This window comes from Lepisma saccharinum, chromosome 5 (genome assembly GCF_977018435.1).
Source record: "Lepisma saccharinum chromosome 5, izLepSacc3.1, whole genome shotgun sequence".
NCBI classification, from domain to species: domain Eukaryota; kingdom Metazoa; phylum Arthropoda; class Insecta; order Zygentoma; family Lepismatidae; genus Lepisma; species Lepisma saccharinum.
The window spans coordinates 36,880,353-36,908,210 of record NC_139233.1 but is presented as its reverse complement, the minus strand read 5'-3'; the positions used below and the strand labels follow the sequence as shown (position 1 = coordinate 36,908,210).

Genomic DNA, 27,858 nt, shown 5'->3' with positions numbered 1-27,858 from the left:
ATGCTAACAACTGAGTCATACCATTTAATTTTAGTCCTTCTTTAGTTTCTTTTACCTTCCTAACAGCATATTCTAAGGCAAAATTAAAGAGCAATGGGGATAATGCATCTCCTTGTTTTAACCCATCATGAATTGCAAATTTGTCAGACACATTAATACCCACACGAATTTTACTTTCTGTTTCACTGGTGCATACTTTTATCATGTTAACAAGCTTCTTAGGTATTGTGTGTGTGTGTGTATATATATATATATATATATATATATATATGAATACACACACACACACACACACACACACACACACATATAGAAGCGTGACCTGCAGATGCCAACTGAGATTGCCGGTCACCAAGGAATGTAGCTCAAAGGTACAGCGATTTGGAAACAGAACGGCGCCGCGGGTCGTGCCAGCGGAATGAAGTACGAGGTAAATTGGATGATGGGTGAACACTCTCTCTATTACTTACCTGGCCCAAACTGCCGCTGGCTGACTGGTTCACTGATGGCCTTGACTCGTTGATCGTAAGTCTGAATGACACACCACGTGTCTTTAATGCGGCTGGAGCGAGACTGTCCGTTTTCCCAAGAACTGGGTCTTTTATTTACAATTACAAACGACACTTGCAGTTTTGTCTCCTTCGCTACTACCGGGTTGCACTACTCTATCAGGAAGACGAACCCGGCAGTGTCGAAGGAATTTCCTTGTTTAACCAGCGGCATGCATGATGTTGTTTGTTTGAATGGGTCAGTTTACTGTACAGTGATGGTGATGTATGTCATGATTTTTGAGGTTCACCCATTTTCCCTCATCAATCGTATAGAGGACCTCAAAACAAACCACTTTTATCAGTAACATTTTTCTCGTTGGAGCATCGATTCGACGCTACAGCCGTTCAAAATAGACAGTTTTGCCGCCTGGATGCTGGCAACCCAACACAACATTTTTATCGTATCTGTGACGTCATTTCCTGCGGCGAAACAGCGCACGGCAGGGTTGCAAGGAACACACAAATTTTGTGAAAAATGACAAACTACCAACCACATTATTAGCTGTAAAACGAAGCGAGAAACGCGTCCAGTAGACCGAACATCATAGCCTACCAGCCAGAAGATCAGCACTCATCTCAGGGGAAGGGGGAAGTGAACCAACGATATGAGAAATGGTAAAAACGTATTGAAAATGAAGTGTCAATATTGGATTTTGTCTCAGCCTACATATCAAATATCAACAACAATAAATTTTATTGGACTTATAGCTTACATGTGGCTGTTTAAGCCCAGCTACATGTCAAATGCGTCGTTCGGAAATTAAGTTCCATCATGCAATAAAATGAAAAATATAAATAGTAATATCATGCATGACCTTTATAGGGGTGAGAACATATACATGGTACAACATTCACACATAATCGCCATAAGAATTCAAGCACGTATCACAGCGAAATACCAAGTTCGTTATACCCCAATCATAGAATGTTTCCACCTGAATGGAGAACCATTGGAAAACTGCACGTTTCAGTTCTTCGTCAGTACCATAATGTTTTCCAGCAAGAAAGAAATGAAAATCAGATGGGGCAAGATCAGGACTGTAAGGGGTGTGTGGTAGTTTTCCCAATGGGAGGTCGTCAGGAGTTCCTGAGTTGCATTTGCCACATGTGGACGAGCATTGTCGTGGAGGAGAATGACACCCCGACTGAGCATGCCACGTCGTTTGTTTTGGATTCCACGACGCAGGTTTGGAAGTGTCATACAATAGGTTTCGGCATTGATGTGCTGTCCACGTTCCATAAATTCCACAAGCAATACTCCATGCCTATCCCAAAACACAGTGCATATGATTTTTTTGTTCGTAAGATTTTGGTTTTGGTTGCATTTTCCGCGGTGACGCGAAGTGCCTCCACTCCTTGGTGCCTCGTTTCTGTTCTGGGGTTTCATGCAAAACCCATATCTCGTCTTCAGTCACAATCCGATCCAACAACTCTTCCCCCTACTCACTATACCGTTTCAAAAACTCTAATGCACTTCCCATTCTTTCCTTTTGGGCATTTTCGGAGAGTAGTGAGGAACCCAACTGTTACACAATTTTCGAAATTTCAAATTCACTGTTACAATTTCATACAGTACAGTTCTAGAGATTTGTGAAAACTCTAATGACAGCTCAGACAAAGTGATTCATCTGTTCTCCCTAATCTGCTCTTCCACTAAACGAACCAAATTGGGATTCACAACAGAAGATCGACCACTTCGTTCTTCATCATGAACACTAACCTGTCCACCACGAAACTGTCTCACCCATCTTCTTACCATTGAAGCACTCATTATTCCTTCTCCATACACCTCACAACACAGACCGCACCTCACACGTGGCGGGAGTTCGGATTGTCCGAAACAAAACAAAAACGCAATACGCACTACTCACCTGACCAACTTGCCTCAGACTGACGTCTGCACTTCATCAAGGTTGTGGTGCGGCTACACAAGGCGCATGCGTATTCACACTGCCCCGCTTGCAGCGCCACGGTATTCATCAGTGGAACTTACTTTACTTTGCAAATCTCGTTGCAAGGTTGATATCTTCAGGTTTGTGTCCAGATGCCTTGTGGTACTTTTGTGCTGATAACGGAAGTATCCGAGGTTCACGTTGTTACATTACGGCTAAAACACGTATACAACAACAGTAACAATGTAATTATGAATCAGTAGCGAATATACTGCCCTGTTCACAGTTGCAAACCATCGGTGCATAGATAAACACAGTCGTCGGAGAGTTTGTTTTACTACTACTTATATCCCTGTATGTTCAACCATTTTTGCCACTTGCCTCATAATGCTCTGAATATATGTACATTATATTATGTGTTGCTTACCTTTGGAATTTTGAGTTCTTTCATTTCTATTTTGTCATCTAGTCAGTGGGTCACACAGATAACTAGTATCAGAAGGACAAAGTAGATAGACTAAATTGTAGATGCCAACTTGGTAACTAGATTTACAAATATTTGACATGTAAGCTGAGACAAAATTCGATATGATCACTTCCACTTGAATTCTATTTTCTTTCTGCCATTTTTCTTATCGTTTGTTTACTTCCTGTTAGATTACAGAACGTGTTTTCTCGTTTTGTTTTACGGTACATAATGTGGCTGATTGTAGCTATGTCACTATTTCGCAGAATATGTGTTTTCCTGGCAACCCTGGAACGCATCGCTTCACGACGTGATATGACGTCACAAATGCAATCAAATGTTGTGTGTGGTTGCCAGCATTGAGGCGGCAAAAGGGCACTTTTTGAACGACTGTAGCGCCGAAACGATGCACCAACGAGAAAAATGTTACTGAGAAAAGTTGTTTGTTTTGATGTCCTCTATACGTTTTCGTGTCCATTAAAATGACGCCCTGTGTATATATATATAAATCTATCAAAATCTAGATCTATGCAGCTCTACCACTTACGCTTTCTCTAAGAATGCAATAAATATTACTTACATTTTTGTACAACGTTGCCCTATGCGGCACCTTTTCTTCGAGGTGCACTCCTCCTTGCTGAACACTTCTTTGGCGCACTGGACTGCCCAAATCTCTGATTCAAGAGACGCTGCATATACTTCAAGGGCTCTTTGATGGTAGCAAATGAATACCATTACACCTGTTGGTAACGGAATATTTATTGATTATTACATTATTCACTCATGCATAACCTCCTCCCTTCTGACTATACCTAAGAACCACAGAAAAGGTAAAATACTTCCCACGTTCAGCATGCTCGCATGTAAGAAGAGTGTTGAATGGGTTTAAACCTCTCCCATTTGTTTAGTAAACATTTTGTACTAATTGTGCAATCAAGTAAACAATATTCCAACACTGGTTGGTATGATTTTGAAGGTTTGTTTAAAATCACACACACTCATCACAAATAAAAATCTAACTCTATTAGCGATAAATGTTTGATTTCATTTGTGTTATTTAGCTTCTATTTTCTATTACTTTTGGCTAATCGCGAAGATTAGGATGAGGGATGGTAAGATTAAAAAAGAAAGAGCACCCGTGCCCAGGCCAGGATTCGAACCACGGAACCTTGACATTGTAGCGCGCTGTGCTAACCAATAACGATAAAATGTAGAAACAACATTTTTATGGTTAACATATTTATGTATATCAAGCCAATATTCACATCTAGACTTGTACTCATGTAGTTTAAACTTGCAGTCATTCAGACTTCGAGAGCAGCTCCTATTTGGAACTGCACAGAAGAGCCAGCAACCCTTAAGGCTGCTGGAATGCTAATATGTTATGTGTTTACTTCATGTATGTAATTCTATGTTGTATTCTTTATTATAATTTTACATTTGTATACTAAAGAAATAAAATAAAAAAGCAACGCATAACACAAGAAAAGAAAATGCAAACAGACGTCCTAGCATATCATATTATACTGCAGGAGGCCTTAGAAAGAGCGCTTCACGGGCTAACAGCAGACGCCACTCGCACACTGTTGCCGATACTCTCGTGTCGTCTGCTCCTCAGCCGAACAAACAGGCCGAAGTAGCAAGAGGCAGAGGTCACTCACCCTTCCAGAAGGGTGCAGCGATCTAGCTGTGGCAACCGGACTCGCTCATTCGCGGACCTGATTGGTTCTCGCAGACACACCCCCATTTTGTCGTCTGCTGCAAGCCCACGAAGCGATCTTTTTAAGGCCTCATGGAGTATAGAAGCTAGGCAATAAGCGCAGACCACTGAATGTATACGGGTGGAGGAGGGTATCATCAGTTAAAGAGAAAATACATCTAGACTGCTTAAAGAGAAGTTATTATTACTTATAATTTAAAAATATTTATTAATAATAATAGTAGTAATTAACTTACAACTATACAAATTTCACCAACCTGTGCAGCAGTTATCATAAATGATTTATTCCTTTCTCCCTTATGTACCCAACTTATTAGAAAATAACAAATTAATGCTAAAATTTCTGTGACATAGAGGAAATGTCTCAACAACATTATTTTTTCGAATTAATAAAATTACTTTTTGTGTAAGATTTATGTAATATTAAAAAATAGAAGAGAAACAATAATTTGAATATTAGTGCCATCTGCAGGTATATATTCACATTTTTTTTTGTTTGTTTTTCGTTTACTTTATGATCCTGGTGTTGTAGGGTACAATGACTTCCTTGTGGAAATTTTCAAATGTAAATAATGCATGATGTCAAGCAACAAGAGCATGCCGAGTGGTTATCACATCGCGCTGCGACGCCAAGTGTCCCGGGTTCGAATCCCGCTCGGGCTTGGTTGTTTGTGAATGTCCATTCATCAATTTCATCATTTCATCACTCATCCCCATCTTCGCAAATTAGCCAAGAGGCACAAAACGCGAAGTAAAATAAACTAAACCAAGCAACAAGAGAAGCTTCTTCATGCTTCGTCTGACTCAAGACGAGCAAATTTAAATCGCTTTGTAATATCTAAATGTGAAAGTAACCAAGAAAAATGGAAAATATCCTTAATATGACCAAAATATTTTTAGAATATGCTCAATCACTTGAGTTTAATAAATATACCTACAAATATCCCTTATATTCACTTCGTTTTTTCATAACGTGAATTACTACGTGCGTCCATTTCGATCTTCAGCAGAGAGATCGGGAGAAGCGTGGCGGGAGGCGCTGATGGAGATGCCGACATTTGCGGCCTGTAATGCCCGCTTATTTTTATAGATATATGCAGACATTTATATAAATATTGCAAAACGAGCACTAACCTGTGTTATAACACGCAAAAGTTTTTCTGTAATACATCCAAGTTCTGCTCTTATATACACAAATAAATACGCTATAGAAACGATGTTAAGAGCCACAGATAATAAAGCATTTTAATCAGTTTTGACCAGTAACGTCCTGCTTAAGTTTATATCCTTGAAAGAGTTTTGTGGCCATGGGAATCGTTTGGAGGTTTCGAATGTGCAACACTGTATCAAGATTACGCTGCAGACGAAACCGTTAAAAGTGAATGGTTTTCGTGAGCTTCCTTGCAATCCGAAATATCCGAGCTCGAGTGTTTTTGTTCCTTCGCGACTAGATGAAGACAGAGTTGTGAATATAGTGGCGAGCAATGTAAACCAAGAGTGTGTTAATTTCGTACTGTGCGCAAGAGTGTTATTCTTGGTTACTTGCAGTTACTTGTTTGTGTTATTGCACTGTGTATGTGTGTTGTGTCAGTGAGACGATTGGAATGTCAGCCGCAAGGTTCACGTTAGAACAAAGATTTTTTATGTATGACACGTACGTGAAAACAGACTTGTGTCGAGACGTGTGTAGGCAATTTGTACAGAAATTCCCAGGCGTTTCAACTCCACATAGAGATACGGTTAGATATCTTGTCCTTAAATTACGAGAAACTGGATCGTTGAATTTTAAAACACCTAAGCAAAAACGACTGATTCTAACCGAAGCAAAACTCGATGATATTGGTGCAGCGTTAGAACGTTCTCCAAACAAATCTCTACGCCGTGTTTCACAAGAGGTGGGCGTGTCAAAATCATCGGCACATACAGCTACTAAGGTACTAAAATTAAAACCGTACTCTTATAACACAGGTTAGTGCTCGTTTTGCAATATTTATATAAATGTCTGCATATGTCCATAAAAATAAGCGGACATTACAGGCCGCAAATGTTGTCATCTCCGCCAGCGCCGCCCGCCACGCTTCTCCCGATCTCTCGGCTGAAGATCGAAATGGACGCAATATATATTTCAGGAATGTCCTGGTCCTAATATTAAGTATTTTGATATTGGCCTAATACTATGCCATGAATAATCATGGACAGAAATATTTTACAATTTTAATCTTGAACGCAAATTTTGGGTAAAGAAATTTCAAAGTGTGAGAAATGTAACACCGAATATTTCAGTTCATTAGTCACTATCATCACTGGCATTCCTAAACCTGAAATTTTAGTTTCCTTGAGGTTAATCTTTAATATTGTCATTCCATCTTCGTCGTGACCTTCCCACAGTGCAGTGCTTACCGCTGCATCCAGGTTGCTTTCTGCCTCCGTTGGGGTAGTAATTCACGTGGCCGAGGGGGTCAAATATGCCAAGCCGTTCTCCGCCTGTGTTCACAGTTTCCACGTACTCAGCATCACTCGGATCAAGCCTTGCATCGTCGCCAGCGGTCTTAAAGCCAGGACCTGCAGGGTCCAGACCTACAAAAATTGGGTGCATGAACGTTCGCAGAATTCTTTCCAGGGAGGGGCAAGCAAGATAACTTTTTCTAGGGGGGGAGCAAAGGAGGCATATTTTCCGACGTAATAGTGATACCCCCTCAAAAAACACCGTTTCAGTCTGAAATTTTCATGTTCCTTCAACACACTAATAAAACGACATAAATTACAGTGACTGAAATGAAATTATGTGTGAAATATATAATTTCAAGGTTGACATTCATTTTCCAAGGAGGACGTGCCCCACCCCCTTCCGGGGTGGATGTGGGTGGATGTATACATACATACATACATAGGCCCCCATATATAGCCTATGTATTCACACATCCATACATACATACATACTTACACACATGCACACACACGTACACACATGCATATTAGAGCTGAGCAAGATGGTGGGTTTCAAGATGGCGGCTGTCATCGTCATATGCCATATAACATTACCTCCCACCCCCAATACAAAGCTGCAGTATTAGTTTTGTGGAACAGTATTTCATTCAAATTTTATTCTTGTGTCTCCATATTTTTAGACCACCCTGGATATACACTGGTCAAAAAAATTAGGGGAGCAAGCAAAAAATCCCAAAACCAAAGTTGGTAAGTCAAAAGTAGCAATGTATTTTGATTAGGTGAGTGTGTCCTCAACCAGTACAATACATGTCTATTGAGTCATTAGCACAACAGAGTTCTAGGGGTGATTTCTGCAAGGTACTGCACAAAATCAGGAGAACAGCACGGTGATAAGACAACAGAAATGGACAGATACGCAACAGATCCATACCTCTAATAAGGTGTGTGGTCCCCATGAACTGCTATGACAGCTGCACATCTGTTTTGCATGGAACCAATAAGGTTATCAACGACAGCCTGCGGGATATTCACCCATTCCTCCAGAAGGGCCATTTCCAACTGTTACAGAGTTGTAGACGGCGCTGGCCGAGCAGCAATGCGTCTTCCGAGTGTGTCCCACACATGTTCAATGGGATTCAAGTCTGGGGAGGACGCTGGCCATACCACTTGTTCGATGCCCTCATCCCGTAGCATGGCGTCAACCAGACGTGCTCGGTGAGGTCGGGCATTATCGTCCACAAAAATGAAATGATCACCGAAATCTGCAGCCATTGGGACAACATGAGGCCTGAGGATCTCATCCCGGTACCGTAAGGCTGTCAAAGTACCGTTCCGGATAATGTGCAGGGGAGTACCTCGACCAACACTGATCCCTGCCCATACCATTAAGCCACCGCCACCATACTGAGACACTTCGCGCACATGTGCGGGATAATTGCGAGTCCCACGTTCCCTCCAGATGAGAATGCGTCGATTATCTGACTGGAGACTGAAACGCGACACATCCGAGAAGAGAACTGAACTCCACTCTCCATGTCCCCACTCACGATGTTCCACAGCCCACTGTCTGCGGGCCCTACGGTGTTGGGCATTCAGAGGGACACACACCATTGGTCTTCTTGCATAAAGACCCCTTTCTCGCAGGCGATTTCGTATAGTTTGGCCCGAGACTCTTCGTCCTGCGAGCCGACAATGCTAAGTACCGGTCTTCCCTAACTGTTGTTGACCGTGGGCCACCTTGCCCAGGCCTCCTTCGTACTGTACCTGTCTGTTGAAATCGTGTCCACAACCTGGAAATGACACTGCGTAACACACCAAGGGCTGCAGCCACCTCACGTTGTGTTTGCCCTGCTTCCATCCTCCCAATGGCTCTCCATGTGCTAGATTCCCCTAAATCGTGTTGTTCTGCCATCGTTCTTATTCAACACTACTCAACTGAATCCCACCTGCACTTACGGTCTGCCAGCACCAAACAACCGGTGTTCCCAAGTGACCTCGTGATTGCTCCTCATATCACAAATTCTGCCACGTGCTTTATGATGTCACTAGAGAGCTCTTCATGCTGATGATTCATCACAGATGAATTGTACTGGTTGAGGACACACTCACTTCATCAACATACATTGCTACTTTTGACTTTCCAACTTTGGTTTTGGGATTTCTTGCTTGCTCCCCTAATTGTTTTGACCAGTGTTTATATATATATATATATGCGTGTGTACTTATGTATGCATAGTTTACCTACCAACCTTGTCCTTCCCTAAAGTCACGTGAAGTCAGCCCCACTGCTTATAGTTCTTTATCTTTACTTTATCGTAGTCAGAGGCGTCTCGTGAATGCATGTGGTGTATGCTGCGCATGCGTCAATTGTGGGAAAAAATACAGCTTGCTCTGCGACGACAGTCATGAACATTTTTACATTCTAATTTCTTCATATAGGAGAAGTATTTGTTTTACACGAGAGCGCTCAACTAAGCTTATATTACATTTCTTGGATCTGAAGTGAAAGAAAGTAATAATTCTTTTCCCACAATTGACGCATGCGTCACTTCAGATCCAAGAAATGTAATATAAGCTTAGTTGAGCGCTCTCGTGTAAAATAAATACTTCTCCTATATGAAGACATTAGAATGTAGAAACGCTCATGAATGTCGTCGCAGAGCAAGCTGTCCTTTATCCCACAATTGACGCATGCACAGCATGCACCGCATGCGTTCACGAGACGCCTCTGATCGTAGTTGACTATTGTTTGTAGAACGTGTTTCAGAACGAATATTTACATACCAGTGATCCATTTAAGAGTGCCTGATCGGAGATACTTGGCCGTGAATCCTGCTGCATGTGCTCCAAGACTGAATCCAACAACATGGAAGTTTTCCAACGGGCACCCTTCGCTTACCAGGAAGTCTATCAACTCGGCGGTGCACTTGCCCACGACCCTTATGTTGTGTATTGCCTTCTTGTAGCCCAGGGCAAAGGTCGGTTTGGCAGCGGCCATCTCCTCCCAGTCTACTCCTATCACGTTGCAGTCGGTGTGGTTCACAAACGCTGTCAAAAAACAATGTGTCCATTAATCCATGAATGTCTTGATGAAATATCATTATGGTGGATCATGCTAAGTCGTTGACAATCGTTAGAGACTACAAGAAGCCATGGTAGGGGTAATTTGATAGCCCTTTGGAATATGAAAAAAATGCTCACTACATTAAATTCTCTCACTGTCTCTTGTTCATTATATCTTTGACTACCTTAACCCTTCCCTTTTCTACCTTGTCTTCTTTATTCTCTACATCACTCTATCTCGTTTATTTCTGTTCCTTCTTTTAATTTATTTCCATTTGAAAAGTTTCCCGTGTCATTGCACCGTGCTACAAAGGGGAATGTGGAGTTAGGACCTCACACAGTCAAGATCACGGACATTTTTGGAAGTGATGTGATCAGCACCAAGCTCCGTCAACCTTAAACCACCCTTCCTTTTCTTGAGGGCTGGTAACACACTGCTGGGATTTTGTTTCCCAAAGTGGTAGTAATATCAGTGGTCTAAGTGAAGGGAGTTGCGGGGGGTGGGATCCCCAGCTAGCAAAATTCTTACAAAGCATCCCCCTGCCGTCTGACTGTCACCATGTTAAACCATGCTAACATTTCCCACTTCAAGCGCTGAATATTACGTTCTTCAGACACTTAGACGTAACTGAAATATTATTTTATATGCTAAACTTTTAAAATCAAGAAATGTCTACTAACCTATATTATTTTTATTGAGTTCTTCTATGTTTTCTCGTTTCAAAATTTGCAGGATGTAAATAACACATGCCATGACATAAGAAGAAAACTTCGAAGGACGCACGTGAAAAGTCTGTTCTTGGTAGTGTGGTTGGAGGGGGTCCGGGAAGACGCTAAACTATAACCAACCAAAGGTTGGGCATACATCCCCAATACATACAGGCACCACTCCACTTCAACAAAAGTACAAGACTAATTCACTCCTTATAAAATTAACAGGAGTAGACATTCCCAGATATATTAAGATTAGCAGGAATTTGGCCTAAGTAGTAAAAGTATGATAAAACATCAAAATATTAAGTAAATAATAAGTCCCTGACCAAAATTCATTGGTTATCAAAATGACAACATTTTGTGTATGGCCACAATCCAATGAGCACATGTTCCTTTTCATGCATTTTTTTTTATTAATAGATATATTTTCGGGATAACATTTGTGCAAGCACAAATTAACTTGCTTTCCCTGAAAATAACCCAAAGTTAGCACAAATAGACCCCAAAAACATAAAAAATCGATGTTTTTGACAAAAGACAATCGGTCTCACAGCACCAGTGCCATCTGGTGAGAGCCAGTGGAAATAGCCCCGACTAGACTGCCATCTAGTGGATTCCTTAAGGTACTTGATGAAGACAAGTAACCCAAGGTGCTGTGGACCAATCAGATGGCTTCCTGGGTGTGGCTTCCAGACAATAGAACTGTGGTATTATTTATCATGAGAAGACGCCATCTTGAGCTTACTTGTTGTTCAGATCTAAAGCAGTATACATCGCTATAGCAGTTTGGGCCAGTGTAGGCCATTGGAGAGAGGAACAATGGAGCGGCCATTGTGTCCAATAGTGTGGAAGACCTACTAAGTGCATAGATAGTCCAATAGTGTATAAAATGGACAAATTACAGTTTTCAAAGTGTCCTAAAGTGCATGGAACCAGAATCCATGAAAAATCGGAACAATTCCAAACCACATGGTGAGGACAAAGGGCCTTCTGAAAACCACGGGGATTTGTATCCAAAGGCATCCACATTTATTCAGCACATCCTTTGTCTTAGATCTCCCTGGAACAGTGCATTTGCAAGTAAATAACCATCTGCCTTAAGACCTGACCACATTTTTTAGTATAAATTCGCAGAAACCCCCCCCCCCCCCCATTCAAAGTTGGAGTGTTAGGTGAAGTGTCCCAAGGCCCATGTGTGATGGAGTGGAAGCAGACTATGTAAGTACCATGCTCTTGTTATATATGTTTTGGTTATCTGTGTAAAAACAAACCTATAAGTTTGTTCAGTGCTTGTATTTAATTAAATGTGAGATCCAAGAATATTAAATGTGTCTTTCCAACATCTTGATTTATTAATTCATATTTGGGTGGATAAGTCCGGGAAGCGTGCTTCTCGCTCCGGATTAAATAGGCTGAATGTCCCTATGATAAACCAGCAATCATTCCTCGGAATGGATGCCGGTCAACTGGGGACATCCTCCATGTATATGGTCTCAGGAGGACAGCGTAGAGCTGCACGGGGATAAGTACGTCCAGGTTACATAGCCAGGTTGTAAATTCATTCAAGCCCAAAGTTGGTGAGTAGGTTAGGTTCACCTATCCTGTTAGAGGCAACGTAACCTGGAGGCACAGATCCCCGGACCAGCCGCGTAGACGAAGACGTCTCTTCGTCGCTCTTTGTTTATCTAGCGGATCGCAAAACCACAATCCTGCCTAGGACGCCAAAAACAAATTAACTTTTATCTAGCTAAGGAACTGATGACCACCACTGTCACCAGACCTAAAACCCATGGTTTTTACTTGTGGAGACAGATGAGGTGAAAGCTGTTTACGAAAACGTAAATGGTATCGTGTACGCTAAAGGTGAAGAACCTGGACTACCTCAAAGAAAGGATCTCAGGCGCCATCTTCCAAATCAGTCCCGCCACACTAGCAGACGTCTTATGTAACTGGAAGCCTGGAATTAAATCATGCATTCAAGCAAATGGTGCCCATATTGAAAATGTACTGTAGCTGTGACCATAGGCGTGCGCAGACCCTCTGATTAGGGAGGGAGGTGTGCAAAAGCCTTGATGAAAGTTCAGTCGGGAAAGAAAAATCTGATGGATACTGTATATATATATATATATATATATATATATATATATATATATATATATATGTGTGTGTGTGTGTGTGTGTGTGTGTGTGTGTGTGTATAGTATACATACATAACATACTTAAATACATTACATAATCAATTCATCCGCCCCATAACAAAGCCAAATGCAAAAATGATATAAATTTTTCGATCCAAATTTATATAATTGAAAACAGTATTGATTTAATAGCGCGCAAAAAAATCATGGGATGTCATGGCATTCTCGTTTACAATTTTTCTCATTCAGATCGTTCGCCGTAGAGGGACAACTCTCGCAGACCCCTAGCTAACACTGCTCTGAACTTGACAAGGCTGTAAGAAAAGCAGATATTGCGAGCGAGGCGAGCAAGAAAATTTTACGAAATGAATTTTTATTTGTATAAAATTTGAAGTCGAGGGTGCAATTGGCCCTCTGTGTCCCCCTGCAGGTGCTCCTGGCCGCCTGGAAGAAATAATTTAAGAGAGACTCGAAAACTAATTCCATCTTCAATATTCTTTTGTCCTGCTACTCTTAGATTCTGCTAGTCTTGCATTATTTTACTTCAATGTTTGCCCCCCCCCCCACTAGAATTGATTTACGTCCAAGGTTGGGAAAAGACAATGCCCTCCTGTCCCATTGTGGTTGTGCCACTGAACCCCCTTCCCCCGTAGTTGCTTCGAACTTCCATCGGCTTGAAAATACTTCATTTTCTTTAAGAGTATAATATCGTTTAATATCAGCAATAACATTCCTCTACATTAAATTTCTAAGTGAAAGTATAATAATATAGTGGAATGGAACGTCTGGAAGGGGGTTAGGAAAGAAGGCCACATCTTCCCCTTCGAGAACAAATGTCAACCTATTTTACACGTATAACTTGATTTCAGTCATAGTAATTTACATTAATTATTTTGCGATAATTTAAAATTAAAGTGGTGTTTTTTCAGGGGGCAACACTATTATCGCGGTAATATGCCCCATTGAAAATACGTTTGTCCCCCCACCCCACGTGCGCACGCCTATGACTGTGACCATTACATATCAATCATGTGTATCTTTGTACAAAGTATGTACTGTATTTCGGCTAGTTTTGGCTATTCAGTGTAAGTACTCTAACCTATTATTAAATTTCCCGGTCCCACCTTCTTACTTTTCATTATTCAGCAACGTCAATACATATAACAAAATTCCTCACAACTTACCGTTCAAAATAAGAAGAATCTCTGGTTTATTAATATTTTCAGTGAAGCCATGGATCATAACAACGGTACAGCTAGATTTGTTGAAATTTGAATTTTTCAGTTTCTCCCTGTCGTTTACATTTAGAACCTGGTATTCCTCGGAATTTTCCCTTAAGTTTGAAAATAATAGAAAAAAGGATTAGCGTTGCATTTTATGATTTTTCTTGCACTTTTATAATGTTATTGAAAGTCTGAAAATATTGCTATATTCCAGTAACATTCATTGACAATGTGGGTAATTTTCATATCAGTTAAAATTTGGTTTGAAATCTACCAGCAGAGAGCAATGGTTGGTCTAAAAAGGTAAGCAAATGCTAGTGTATGGTGGATGGAGGTGCTGAGACACTTTTATCGGATTCGCCCCGAAATATTTTGTAAAATATATTAAAACTTACATCTCATGGCGTAAGCGCGTTAATCACAACAGTACATCATTACATACAGATGCTAAGGAAAGGGCCTCTCCTATGGCGCAGTGGTAGCTTCGTCGCCTTGTAAATAAGCGGTCCCGGGTTCGATGGCCGGTGAAGGCACAAGTGGTTCGGATCCCACCTTAAACTATAGGCCCAGTCCCGATTAGCCTTACTGTGCATAAAGTGGACTTAAAACACCAACTCAATCAATCAACTAATGAAAAGATTCAGTCCAAAATGAGTTATTTTAGCTCCCTTGCTACCAAAGACTTTTGGTATCCATTACCTGGTTAAAAGGAAAAACTTCACTGCATCATCTTCATTCTTTACACCACTCTCCTCTTCGGCAAAGCTGAAGGTTAGCAGAGTTGCTCCTGGAACATATATGGTGAGAATTTTATGAAATACTTGATTGGGAATTTATTACGTCACCTCCCAGTATGGGTGAGGATTTTTTGTCTAATTTAATATCCTACTGCATTTCATCTTGGAAGCACAATGCTTATTATGTGTAATTATCATTCATGGGAACAAAATCTAGGAAATCACATCAGAGAAGCTGTGAGATTATATTGATATCACCATCATCATCATTTCAGTTTGGAGATCACTGAAAACTACAGAGAAAAAATTTATCTTACATCACGATAATAGGAATTATTAAGAATCAGTATCTGGAATGATTAATGCAGTTAGATCAACCTATTTACAGGAAAGAAGAAACTCTAACTAACGAACTCTCTAGCCTTCTTAAACCTGAAGGTTTGTTGGTGCAGCTACACAAGCCTTCTATCTGTCCTTACCCTGGGCAAGATCAATCCAATCTTTTCCATCCTTACCGATTTCCTTTAGGTCCATCTCAACGTTATCCCTCCATCTTCGTCTTGGCCTTTCTACTGGTCTCTTGCCATCAGGTTTCCCAACAAGAACCCTGTAAACTCTTATTTCCTCTCCCATTCGTTCCACATGGCATGCCCATTTAAGTTTTCTAAAATAATTTTGTACATAAGGTACTGTCCTTGAAAATATATCGTGAATAATGAAGTAAGATACCTCACAATGTACCCAAATAGAAGATGAGAAACAACTGAGCTCTAACGACTTTGTACAGCCTTAGACGTCTGATCCAACACCCAGCATATCTTACCAAAGTTTCTCCCCAAAACAACCACAAACGCGCCACTTTGTGATGCCACTCAATGGCCACGTCTGAAGGAGACACAAGATTTTCTTCTAATATTAACACGTTACAAGAAATATAGCGATTGTTTACCTGCTAATAACATGAAAATGTACCCTTGCACTGACACGTGCATTTTACCGTCAATCTCTTCTCCCCTAGAAGAAAGTACAAAATGACACTTCGATGAATTTATAAATACCAAAAAGTACAAGGGGAAGACCTTAAAAAAAATAGTAATTTGCAATATTCGTAATATTCTTTACGACAAAAAGATCTGGGAAACGAGTGTGAAATATTTTCACACGTGAATTTGGCATCCGGTACAACCGATGAAGGCAAAACCATCAACCGTGCTGTAATTTGTCACCTAAATATATACAACAAGCTTGACAACTTTTGAAAAGGATCCAGCATTTCCGCTTTGAATAACATAGTTGGGAAAGTTTTTACCTCGCTTGCGTCCTCATAATCACAATTGGTAATTTCAACTTACGCACTGTATCCATATCACATATGTTCCTTTTGCTGCTAAGTTTTTGTCCAGGATTCCCTCCCCCTTTACCTCCATGGCCATTTTTTCTTTCGTCTTCACTGTATTTCTGATCTGCTAGTCATATCCTAGAGCGGACCCCAGTGGCTGTACAAAACAGGGCACTTACCCATGGTACCCCATACGTACACATGAAAGAGATTATTTCGTTCTTTAGGGGAAAATCTCAAAAAAAAAGAGCTGCCATACCCTGTGGCTAAGTGGTTATCACATCGCGCTGCGACGTCAAGGGTTCCGGGTTCGAATCCCACTCGGGCATGGTTGTTTGTGAATGTCCATTCATTTTTACTTACTTACTTAGTCGCGTCCTCTTCTACCTGCCGGTGTCGAGGGGTTACAGAGAGCTCTCCAGACGTTTCTGTCTAACGCCTTTTCCTGTGCCTCTTTTCATCTTATGCTTCGCTTCTCCAAAATCTCTTTGACACTCATATTTCATGTCTTTCTTGGTCTTCCTTTTGGTCTTGTTCCTTGTGGACGTGCTTCCCATATCTGCTTTGGCAGTCTCGTCTTACTCATTCTGCTCAAATGGCCGAACCATCTGAGTTGATTACGTTCAACTGTTTCTTGTAGTAGCTGAGCATTTAAAGATTGCCGAATGGTTTGATTCCTTATCCGATCTTTCCTGGTTTTCCCACTTATTCTTCGAAGGTACCTCATTTCCATTGTTTGTACACTTTGCAGGTGTTTTCCAGTCAATGTCCAATTTTCACTGCTATATGTAAGTGTTGGTATATATTAGGCATAGAGTCCATTCATCAGTTTCATAATTTCATCACTCATCCCCATCTTCGCAAATTAACCAAGAGCACAAAGGCGAAGCTGTTTTGTCACACTTTTAAAATATATAAATTACGGAAATCAAACTCGGAACAAAAGTGGTGCATTGATTGTATTGAAGAAACCATGATATGAAAATATAAGTTTACATACAAAGGAACAATTTTCTGTAACAAGTGCTGGTACATAAACATAGTGATTATGATACAAACAGTGATTGAATGATCGAAAGTAACCGCTGCCATAGGAATAGTAGTGAAGTTTATTGTTAATAATGCACGAGGGGAATAGGAACTAATTTCAAAATTTTGGTCGATTTTGTTCATAGACCCCTTACATACTATCCCTGAAATACCAGGTGGTTATAATTAAAGTGACGGTGTTCAGAGTAGTACAGCACGGGCTGTAATGAGAGTAGCAGTCTTAAACTTCGTTGATATGCTAATGAAGCAATGCGCTCGCGAATTATGCAAAAAAAAAAATAGTTCCAATTATCGCGACCAGGGTAAAAAATGGCGCTGTAAGCAGTCAAAACGTGGTATAGTTACAGGAAAAACACTATAAATCGCAGAAAACAATACTCTTTGTAATAAAATATCGCTACAATTTCACTATTCGAATTACATGAACATTACTAAAGGAAAAAGCAACAAGCGTCACCAATGACAACCAGGGAGCTCACACAATGGTTAGGCAATGTCACCGACTTTGACGTCAGAGTTACGGAAAATTCCACGTTTCGACCGCTTACAGCGCCATTTTTTACCCTGGTGGCGAGAATTGGAACTATTTTTTTTTTTTTTTTTTCATGATTCGCGAGCGCATTGCTTCATTAGCATATCTACGAAGTTTCAGACTGCTACTCTCATTACAGCCCGTGCTGTACCACTCTGAACACCGTCACTTTAATTATAACCACCTGGTACATTCGTATTTAATGGTTAGAACACAGAGTAAACAAAGATTAACACATTGAACATATAGGGTCTGCCATGGTGAACGTGTGGCGAGAAGCCAGGCCAAGCACTGCAGCAACATGGTCAAAAATTTCTTCCGCAGTATCGTCCAAGGTACTTTTCGTGTAAAGGTGCAACGCTGAGATAAAACTATCGTGCCCTTGCCACGCAAGACATTCATACAGAATCAGATATTTTGCCGGTTCTGCTTTGGCAACGTGAAGCTCGGAATCTGAAAAGAATAAACAATAGAATTTTAATTTTCACCAGCAATTTCCAAAAAACGGTTATTTTTAAAAAAATTGTGCGAAGATGTTGTGGTTAAACACCAGATCAACGCACGGCGCTAATGTAGCTGATCGATTGAACGGTGAGAATGAACCCGATCGAACGAGCAAGTGAACATCCAAGAAGGCATACGCACCAACAAGAGGGTTCTTGAAGAGTCTTCCCTCATCAATTTCATCTAATCACTCATCCTCCACATCGTTGCGATTAGCCAAAAGCGACGGAGAAAAACAAAAGTACAAATACAAATAAATATGGCATTTTTATAGGATGGTATTGCCTAGAGCGATCGAATGTTTTATATGGTTATTAAACTTCACTTATGCCGCACGACAGCAACAAACGCTCAGCGTGTAGAGAGAACATCAAGTCGAGCAAGTTTATTTTGTCCGTGGCGGAGTGGTTAGCACACAACGCTTCGACGGTACATGCCCCGGGTTCGAATCCCGACCTGAGCGTGGGTGTTCTTTGTGAGTGTCTCTTCATCAATTTCATCATATCATCCCTCATCCTCATCCTCGAGATTAGTCAAAAGCGGCCGAAAAGCAAAAAAAAAACAAAAAACAATCAATCAATTTCTTTTCTAACCTCTTGCTCCATAAGTCTTCGTTTCGACTCGACGAGTCCAAACGGTAATAGGTACTATCTATCCTGTATGTATGTAACCATACAACCTCACATACACCATATGTATGTATACAGATGAATGATTGTCACTCTCATTTATATTTTTTCTGGCATGAAACATCCTACACACGGCAGATCGCAGCAGGAATATTCTATTTTCTTTTTTCATTTGAATTGAAGAAGGTTTTGTTGTCCAGATATATTTTCACTCCACATGACAACCTTTCCATTTATGGCTTACACAGTCTGCTCTTGCCTTACTATAAATTTTGTCATTTGCGAACAGAAAAAATAAATGTCAGTAGCAACAGTGAATCTTTGCTGAATACCTGCACTACACACATACAGGATAGAACATGATGCTTTTTTTAAAAGTGGCGTAGGCAGGGATTAGCTGATGAGGCTACAACCCCTCCCGAACTTTGAGAAAATCTACATTTCCAAATGAAAGGAGTAAAGAACTCGGGAAAAACCAAAGAGGTAATGCAAACTCCCCTTAAAATTACCTCGGGTTAGCATTTTTGTGTTTGAACAACTCTTAAAACCAAAGTTAGAAACGATGAATGCAAAATATTTTATAGCTTAGGCCTATCCCGACTCTGCCTAGCAAGCAGCTATGTGATATCCACTTTTTCTGAGGGCCTGTAGCATCGAAACAAGGCCTCAACGATCATGTCTTCTACACATATCTACCAGCCAATAGAACAATGCACTTTCTGACAAAATCATGAAATAATATATTATCTTATTTTTTAAAAAAATAAGGTACTTACCACCATCCTTGTCATCCTCATGTCTCCAAACTCCATCCTCAATTACTTCGTAGTTCTCTACGTAGTTTATTCTTGTGCAGTTGACGGTGTTGACGAAAGACACATCGATGAAGTCGTCACTTTGCAATTGAAGATCCAGGGTACTGCATTCCATCAAGAACTGGTCTGATGGCATGTTTATTTTTCTCTGAATCCATTGTCCTTCCAACTGCAATGTTAACAAACGCCAGCTTGTTAAAAGGGGAAGGACAGGATAATGATCATAATATATTTTTTTGGTATTGTTGTACATTTCAAGGAAAAATATGCCATAGTGAAATCCGAGCTCAGGTTTACCTCACATACACCAATCTCGACCGTTGCATGATCTAAGGCAGCGGTTCTCGAACTTTTTTCTCATTGTTCCCTTTAGTCGTAACTAAAGTCTAATGTACGCCCTACCATAGGTTTTCTTCGAAAAGTGGGTTTTGGGGATATTTTTGGCTGCCTGATATGTTGGAGGTGTGTATCTGCAATAGAGCAATATGGCATTCAGGCTGTATGTGGAAAGATGGTAAACAAACATTAGAATCCTAATTTTATTATTTTATTGGGTGTTCCTACGTCTACAATCTTTACGATTAGTTACAAAAATAAAAATGTGAGACCCATGTGTGCTAATAAGTATGTATAAAACTTAATTTTTCACATATTTTTTCCAGAGATATTGAAGAAAAGTAAAGATAAAAAATAAGTTTGTAAAGAAACTGTTAAGCACAATTTTGGAGTTTTTATTGTACGAAATCCTCAGAGTTTTAGTGAGAAGGATGTAGCCTGACACAATTTCTTAATGTCGGTTGTGCACTTGAAACTTTCAAACGGAGATTCGGCTCCAAATTTAGTTTATTATAGATTTCGAACGAGTATTTTATTTCAAAACTAATGAAACAAAGATAAGAGTGTCAATGACAAAATCAGACTTATTTTCCTGTTGAGTGTTGAAGCTATGAAGTCTGAAACAATGAAGTCTGCTCTACACACCTGCAGCAAACATGTCGTTTGGGTATTCTCGACATTTCTCTTCCGAGCTGATCGTGTACCCCCTTCAAGTAGTTCATGTAGCCCTGGCTGTATGCGTACCACAGTTTGAAAACCACTGGTCTAAGGGGTAACTCGTTGGTAGGTCTAGGCGTACCAAAACAAATAAACAAACTGCCAGTAGGAGAAAACCACAGATGAAACTGAAGACAGAAAAAGGTAAGAACAAAATAAGATGAATAAATCATAAAAATGTCACAATTACATTTACAAGGATACAGAAAATAGAAGAAAAGAAAAGACAGAAAAAGTTAAGCAAGGAGAGGATTAGAGAAAAGAGGATAGGACGAAAAACAGAAGAGGAAGAAAGGACAAGAAAAGAGAAGACAGGTAAAATGGAGAGAAGGTAAGAGACATGAAGAGAGATGAAGAAGGCGAAAAGAAGTGAAGAGGAGAGAAGATATGCGAAATGAGGAGAGGGAAAGAAAAGAGAAGAAAGGTGAAGTAAAAAGAAGATAAGTGAAGAGAACGTTCAAAAGAACAGAAGAGAAAGAAGAAAACAGAATTTTAATGGAGAAATGATTGGGAAAATGTAACTTTTCGCGCCAAGAAAGAATATAAAGTCCATAAGTAAACTAACTTCAGAATTAAGCACTAAAAAACAAAACTATTATAGTACTTACTTCCTGCACGGAAACATTGTGAATCCGCGTGTAGGGTACGCATCGTGGTGCCCTCCGTATGTCCTCATAACCTCCCAGTTGTTGAATCTGACGAAGGAACACCAGAGACTCTGCAATTCCTAGAGTCGCACATAGAATCACCACAACATCCTTAAAACGCATCATTCCCCAGTGTATAAGCACCGGTGGACAACAACGAAGGAATCGTCCTTGCAAATTCTCACACTTACCTACTAATAGCCACTAATTTTGTAGTAAGATGTGAATAACAAGACAACCGACGGTATTGTTTATCCTCCTAACTCACGTGGCTGTGGAAAATAGACGCACATACGGCACATACGAACTCGCACACCGAGTCAGAAATAATCAAGCACTATTGTTTAACGCAAGCCAATAGAAATTAACTTAAAATTTTGAGTTGGAAATTGTTCCTTATATGCATAAGTGCTTACTTAAAGGGGTAGCAATTTCTGTCCCCTAGCAGATATTATATAAATATAATATTGTTTTGTTAATCTTACCACAAGAATAATTATTTCAAGTCGACAATAATATAAAATAATTTTATATTATACACATTCAAAATTAATTTATATAATATTTTTTGTAAATATGTGTGTGTCATTTTTAAAGTAAAATATAATAGGCTAGATTCAAAATGTACTGGTTATGTATATTAGCATTCTTGTTAGGATCTCACGGAAAGTCTGACGGAAAAAAATAGTATTATTTAAATGCTTAACTACTAGACTACCATTTAATGAGTCTATTTTGTATGTTTCTGACACATTGGTAGACAGACAGACAGCCTGACAATTGACTTATAAAGACGCATCGTTCAGGAAGTGATTAGTGCTTTAAAATGTAAATGATTCAAACAAAACAATTGACCTGATTCAATTTACAAGGAAACATTGGCACAAGGAAAAACAGGTTAAGTCTTTAACTTGGATCTACTATTTTAGTTCTAGAACAAGGAAGATCCATAAGTCTGGAGCATTTATTTCTTAACAGTTAAACATTATTATTAATTCGTAATAAAATGCATGTTCATAACAATTACACATTTATTTCAGCAACGATATAATTTTTTACAAGTAGAAAGTATTTACTGTTATGAACAGAAATAGAAGGAGTGGTAACCAATATATTAGCATCTTAATAGGATGTGATTTGAAATAATAAACGAGAAATAGTTATTTCTTGTAGTCTTGATAAATATTGGTTTAAGATCTATTTAGTAAATTAATAACCAATATTTACAAGTAAAAATAAGAAACATGCTATTCTCACAATAGGTGTACAATGTCTAAAATTGTACAAAAGTCATTAACTGTTCAACATTTGGATATTTTATTAGCTTTATCTATAAACAAGAATATGAACATCTTCAAATATTACAGCTGAGAAACACTTCTAAAACACATTAATTTCAAATATTCACATAGATATATTAGTTAACTGACAGATTTATATTTGTACAAACATTAACTAATATACAATCCAAGAAAGGAAAAGTTCTTTCATTGCGTGCATATACAAACTAATAATGCAACTACGTTGGTTCTAGGCTCCCTAAAATAAGTTTATATATTATTTTTCATCTCCTAAAGGTGTTTTTCTAAGGACGGGTTGTAAATTATATCTATTTTTTCTCACCCAGGCATTGTATTAATACATTTTGGCTTAAGATCTTTTGTTTCTGAAATACACACACGACATTGCTTTAGGTTTTCTTAAGAACAACTATTTTGAAATTCTGTCTTTCCTTCATTGTGAGGTTGTATGTAGTATATTTTGCTATTTCAAGTGTGTTCTTTCAACTTTATACCTCGCTAAAGTTATTTGGTAACTTCTAGTCTGATTTTATGTAGGTTCCATTGGTTGTAGACACTCTATACAACCAATAGAAGCACCAACACATCTACCCCATACAGTCAACTTAAGTATTGAAATTCAACTGAAATATATGCAAGATTATATTTTTGTGATTTCCTCACGGATGTGTTCTCCATTATATGGAAGTGAACTATTTGTAGGTTATCTAATTTACACAGCATTACGACATAAATTCCTAAGGTACATACTAAAATTACTAAGAAAATTATTTGAGCAGAATTATTTTATCAGCTTAAACATGTCACAAAGGAGGCATGTCTTTGAAGTATGAAACTATGTATTTATTTACATAATGTATTACAAGAATATAGGATGCAATGCTAATGCAGTATCACAAATTTTGGCACAGTTTATACACTATTAACATAATTTGTTTCGCGTGAAATGATATGCGATTCAGTTCAACAAATTTGTCAAAAGAATTGGACGTATTACTCAAAATACTTTATTTATTAATTCTAACGTATGTCGTCTTACAATTCTTTACCTTTTTTAAGTTTGAAATTGCAAACATGAGCCATTTCGCAGATTTGAAGCTGAACAGTGTACGTCACACCCACAAGCAAATTCACAATATGAATAATATGCAAACTTATACTGTAAATTAAGCTTAAATTTGCAAGTTCTGAATGCATGGTAATTATTAGTCCTTGCACAGCACTATCCAACATGAATCACAATTTATTCATTGCATTATTTTTGTACAAAATGTTACAATGTTCATATATACACACCAGCCAATATGATGAACAGGAAGCAGTAGACGAGGAAAAGTATTCTGTCTATTGCAGCTGCCAAGAGCACCCATTCGTATTGTGTGGAAGCAGGGCTTTCGCTGATCATTCTGCGATCATCAGTTATCACATGGTCATCAACGTCTTCTTTCAAGTCAACACCTGTGGTTACATGCTTGATCGTGGCCTGTGTGAGAAAGGTAAGGCAATTTTAATAACTGTTATTATAGGATACTTTTGCATTTATATATATATATATATAACATATACACATATATAATATATATACATATATATTATATACAGGGTGACTGGTAATTAGATGTATTCCCTTAAAGGGGTTAAAGTAGAGACAATTTGCAATAAATTTGACCATATGATACCCCGTCCGAAAATTAGTAGTTTTCGAGATAATCGAATTTCTATTGTTATTTTAAAAAATGACAATTTTCCACATAAAAAGAAGAATTGAGAAAAAACTGCTCCTTGTATGGAACTTATTTCAGCGTTTTCTGATAGCTAACAAATAAGTGGTTCGTTGAAAAAAAAAGTTTTGACCAAATAACAATCACATGTAAGTTACGGGTGGGTCTAAACTTACAAGTGATGACAAAAAATTGTACTCTTAGTTTACTTGGCAACGTATTAATAAAAAAAATGGTATGACACGAAGCGTACAAATTACTTAAATTACTTCCTTGTGTCATCTGCTATCCAACAAGGTACAAATGTTGCTAACATTCACATTTCTGTACAACAAATAATACTTCATTCATCTTCATGTGAATGGAATCAATGAACAATACAATTAAAGAACATTACACGTCTTGCTCAAAGTGGGCACCTCCGTTACGAATGCAGGCACGCAGGTTTTTACAGACATTTGGTGTCTTAACTCGTGATGTGATGGTGTCCTTGATGTGTTGACCAGCTGATAAGATCCTCTCCCTGAGCACTTCTTGCCAGTTTACCGGTGTCTTGTCATGTGGCTCCAAATGTAAAAGTCGCAAGGCTTCAAATCGGGGGATCGAGCCGGCTAGGGAATCGAGCCGCCTCGGCCAATCCATTCTTTGGGTAATTTTCATCCAGCCACAGTCGCACGCCCAGGCAGAAGTATGGATGGGCGTAATCAACAATCATTTGATCGAGCCATTTTTCCTGCCCCAAATCTTAAAAGTCATCACTTATGAACATTTCCTGAGGAACGGGATGGCAATGTTGTTGGAGGATGTGCCTCTAGCTACAAGACGTGACATGATTTATCAGCATGATGACTGATGACTTTTACATTTGGAGCCACATGACAAGACATCGGTAAACTGGCAAGAAGTGCTCAGGGAGAGGATCCTATCAGCTGGTCAACACATCAAGGACACCATCACATCACGAGTTAAGACACCAAATGTCCAATTATAACTCCATTAAGCCTTGTTTCCATGATTATGAAAAACTAAATATGCTGACCAAGGCAGTAATTTATTTTATTAAAAACATTAAGGCCTTTTTTTTTTTACCAAATGTCCGTAAAAACATGCGTGCCCGCATTCGTAACGAAGGTGCCCACTTTGAGCAAGACGTGTAATGTTCTTTAATTGTATTGTTCATTGATTCCATTCACATCAAGATAAATGAAGTATTATTTCTTGTACACAAATGTGAATGTCAGCAACATTTGTACCTTGTTGGATAGCAGATGTGACAAGGAAGTAATTTAAGTAATTTGTAGGCTTCGTGCCATACCATTTTTGTTATTAATACGTTGCCAAGTAAACTAAGTGTGCAATTTTTTATCATCACTTGTAAGTTTAGACCCACCCGTTACTTACATGTGATTGTTATTTGGTCAAAACTTTTTTTTCAACGAACCACTTATTTGTTAGCTATCAGAAAACGCTGAAATAAGTTCCATACAAGGAGCAGTTTTTTCTCAATTCTTCTTTTTATGTGGAAAATTGTCATTTTTTAAAATAACAATAGAAATTCGATTATCTCGAAAACTACTAATTTTCGGACGGGGTATCATATGGTCAAATTTATTGCAAATTGTCTCTACTTTAACCCCTTTAAGGGAATACATCTAATTACCAGTCACCCTGTATATATTATATATTATATTGTAGATATTATATTATTATAATGCTTTTAAAAAGTTACTCATGACGAAAATGCTGGTTTTGCACATTCTTATAGCTACTCTGTTTCAAAGTAGAGTTTCAAAAAAGAGAGTTCTCCAATTCTCAACGCATGTCACAACGCAAAAGTGAATTAATCGATTCGGATTGCTTTAAAGTCTATTTTTTTTTTTTTTTGCTGTGTGATCCAAAAATTAGTTGAAACATAAATTTGATTTATAATTTTTGAGTACTATATTTTTTCGAAATTTGAGCCGAATTTGAGCGAAATGACATAAAAGTGAAAGTCCTGTTTCTAATAGTGGTGTTATATACAAGGCATGTTTACACAGAATTCTGTGTACGTGGATACACAAAATTATAATTTGATTTATAAGCAGAAGCGATATATAACTAGTGCAGGTCTCCTACCAGTGTTATCAAATGGCCTAGGCCCAGCAGACGACCAGGACACCCCAGGAGAATATTGAGAATGGGCCAAGGAACATGGGTCTGTCTTTTCGTTGTCGCCAGGTTGATTACAACCACTGAAAACACCATGCTGACTGCCACCATCACCAAGCTGCTGCTATAAAAGAGAACTGAAAGAAAATAATAGATTACTATACCATAATGACAATCAGTGACGGCTACTAGGGAGGCATGGGGTGGCAGTGGCCCCATTTCTTGCCACTTTGGCCTCCGCACTATGGCCTCTTAATGCTAAGCCTTGTCTACCAAGAGAAAGTAAAGGGTAAATTGGCTCCTCCCACCAGTTTTGACACCCAATCGCCGCTACTGATAACAATAGTAACAATATATAAATTCACCCATAATAAGTGCTGAGTTGGAACACTAGTTCAAAATCCACCACGATATTGGTGTAATTTAACTCGGTAATACCTTCTAAACGAACTGTTAACGTTTCCTCACCAAAATTCTTGTAGGGCGATATTTGGAATATATGTGGTGCTCCACCAGGGTGCTACCCGAGGTTTCCTAGAAAATTTTGAATGGTAAAGGGGTCGGGATTGAATAAGACCTTGTTTGATAGGTCTCTTAATTTCAAAAGACTTTTGTAAGAAATATTTTGTGTTTAGTCCATTTTTAGAAAAGAGAATAGGCGTTCAACTTCTTACTTTTCTTATTTTTAAGTTTTTATTTATTTATTTATTTATTGCAGTTTCAGTTTCAGGCTAATATTTTAAAAACTGAGAACAAATCGTTAAACAATATCGTCATGACACGAATACCAATTGGGTGATTCCAATGGCCCAGGAATATTTTTTTTACAGTTTTGAATGAATTTCAATGACACTTATTTGATTTGCACCTTATTTTTTAAAAAATACTGAAGTTAATTTATTGACTATTCTATGTGATAGTCCTCTGTGGAGCACAAATTAATTAATGTAAACTTTGTAATGAAGGGGTCCCGGGTTCGATACCCGGTAGAGGCACATAGTGGTTCGGATCCCACTTTAAACTGTAGGTCCAGTCCCGATTAGCCTTGCTGTGCATAAAGTGGACTTAAAGCACCAAATTAATCAAACATAAATAAAACAATGTTAACATGTAGTTAGTATGTATGACTTAAAATTAAAATTATATCTACATAAGATTGGCCAT

The 27,858-nt window shown here is 38.8% G+C and overlaps 3 protein-coding genes across 3 annotated transcripts in view; all 3 read right to left on the bottom strand.

Annotated features, from left to right (window-relative positions):
• LOC145987986 (uncharacterized) overlaps window positions 1-15,977 on the bottom strand; it is a 33,457-nt gene extending 17,480 nt beyond the window's left edge. Inside the window, exons 1-6 of the mRNA XM_083122826.1 lie at window positions 15,902-15,977; window positions 14,915-15,002; window positions 14,177-14,325; window positions 9,862-10,125; window positions 7,030-7,206; window positions 3,490-3,649 (exon numbers count right to left, since the gene is read on the bottom strand). Of these exons, the coding sequence (XP_082978952.1) occupies window positions 3,490-3,649; window positions 7,030-7,206; window positions 9,862-10,125; window positions 14,177-14,325; window positions 14,915-15,002; window positions 15,902-15,944 (881 nt within the window). The 5' untranslated portion in view covers window positions 15,945-15,977. The remainder of the gene's footprint in view (window positions 1-3,489; window positions 3,650-7,029; window positions 7,207-9,861; window positions 10,126-14,176; window positions 14,326-14,914; window positions 15,003-15,901) is intronic.
• A 1,256-nt stretch (window positions 15,978-17,233) lies between these two features.
• Window positions 17,234-21,655, bottom strand: LOC145988326 (uncharacterized). The gene is made up of 3 exons (XM_083123192.1): window positions 21,483-21,655; window positions 19,783-19,990; window positions 17,234-18,326 (listed from the first exon to the last, which is right to left on the bottom strand). The coding sequence occupies exons 1-3, from the start codon at window positions 21,645-21,647 to the stop codon at window positions 18,103-18,105; spliced, it is 597 nt and encodes a 198-aa protein (XP_082979318.1). The 5' UTR covers window positions 21,648-21,655; the 3' UTR covers window positions 17,234-18,102.
• Window positions 21,656-22,550: 895 nt separating this feature from the next.
• LOC145987760 (acetylcholine receptor subunit alpha-type acr-16-like) overlaps window positions 22,551-27,858 on the bottom strand; it is a 29,705-nt gene continuing 24,397 nt past the window's right edge. Inside the window, exons 8-9 of the mRNA XM_083122434.1 lie at window positions 26,662-26,831; window positions 22,551-24,305 (exon numbers count right to left, since the gene is read on the bottom strand). Of these exons, the coding sequence (XP_082978560.1) occupies window positions 24,105-24,305; window positions 26,662-26,831 (371 nt within the window). The 3' untranslated portion in view covers window positions 22,551-24,104. The remainder of the gene's footprint in view (window positions 24,306-26,661; window positions 26,832-27,858) is intronic.

Coding starts and splice junctions, on each gene's coding strand:
- LOC145988326 (XM_083123192.1), bottom strand. CDS start 21,647: ATGATGCGTTTTAAGGATGTTGTGGTGATTCTATGTGCGACTCTAGGA. Junction 19,991..21,482: donor ACAATGTTTCCGTGCAGGAA/GTAAGTACTATA, acceptor TTAACATTGCAG/TTGGAAGGACAATGGATTCA. Junction 18,327..19,782: donor TGAGGATGACAAGGATGGTG/GTAAGTACCTTA, acceptor TATTCTTTTCAG/ATTCCGAGCTTCACGTTGCC.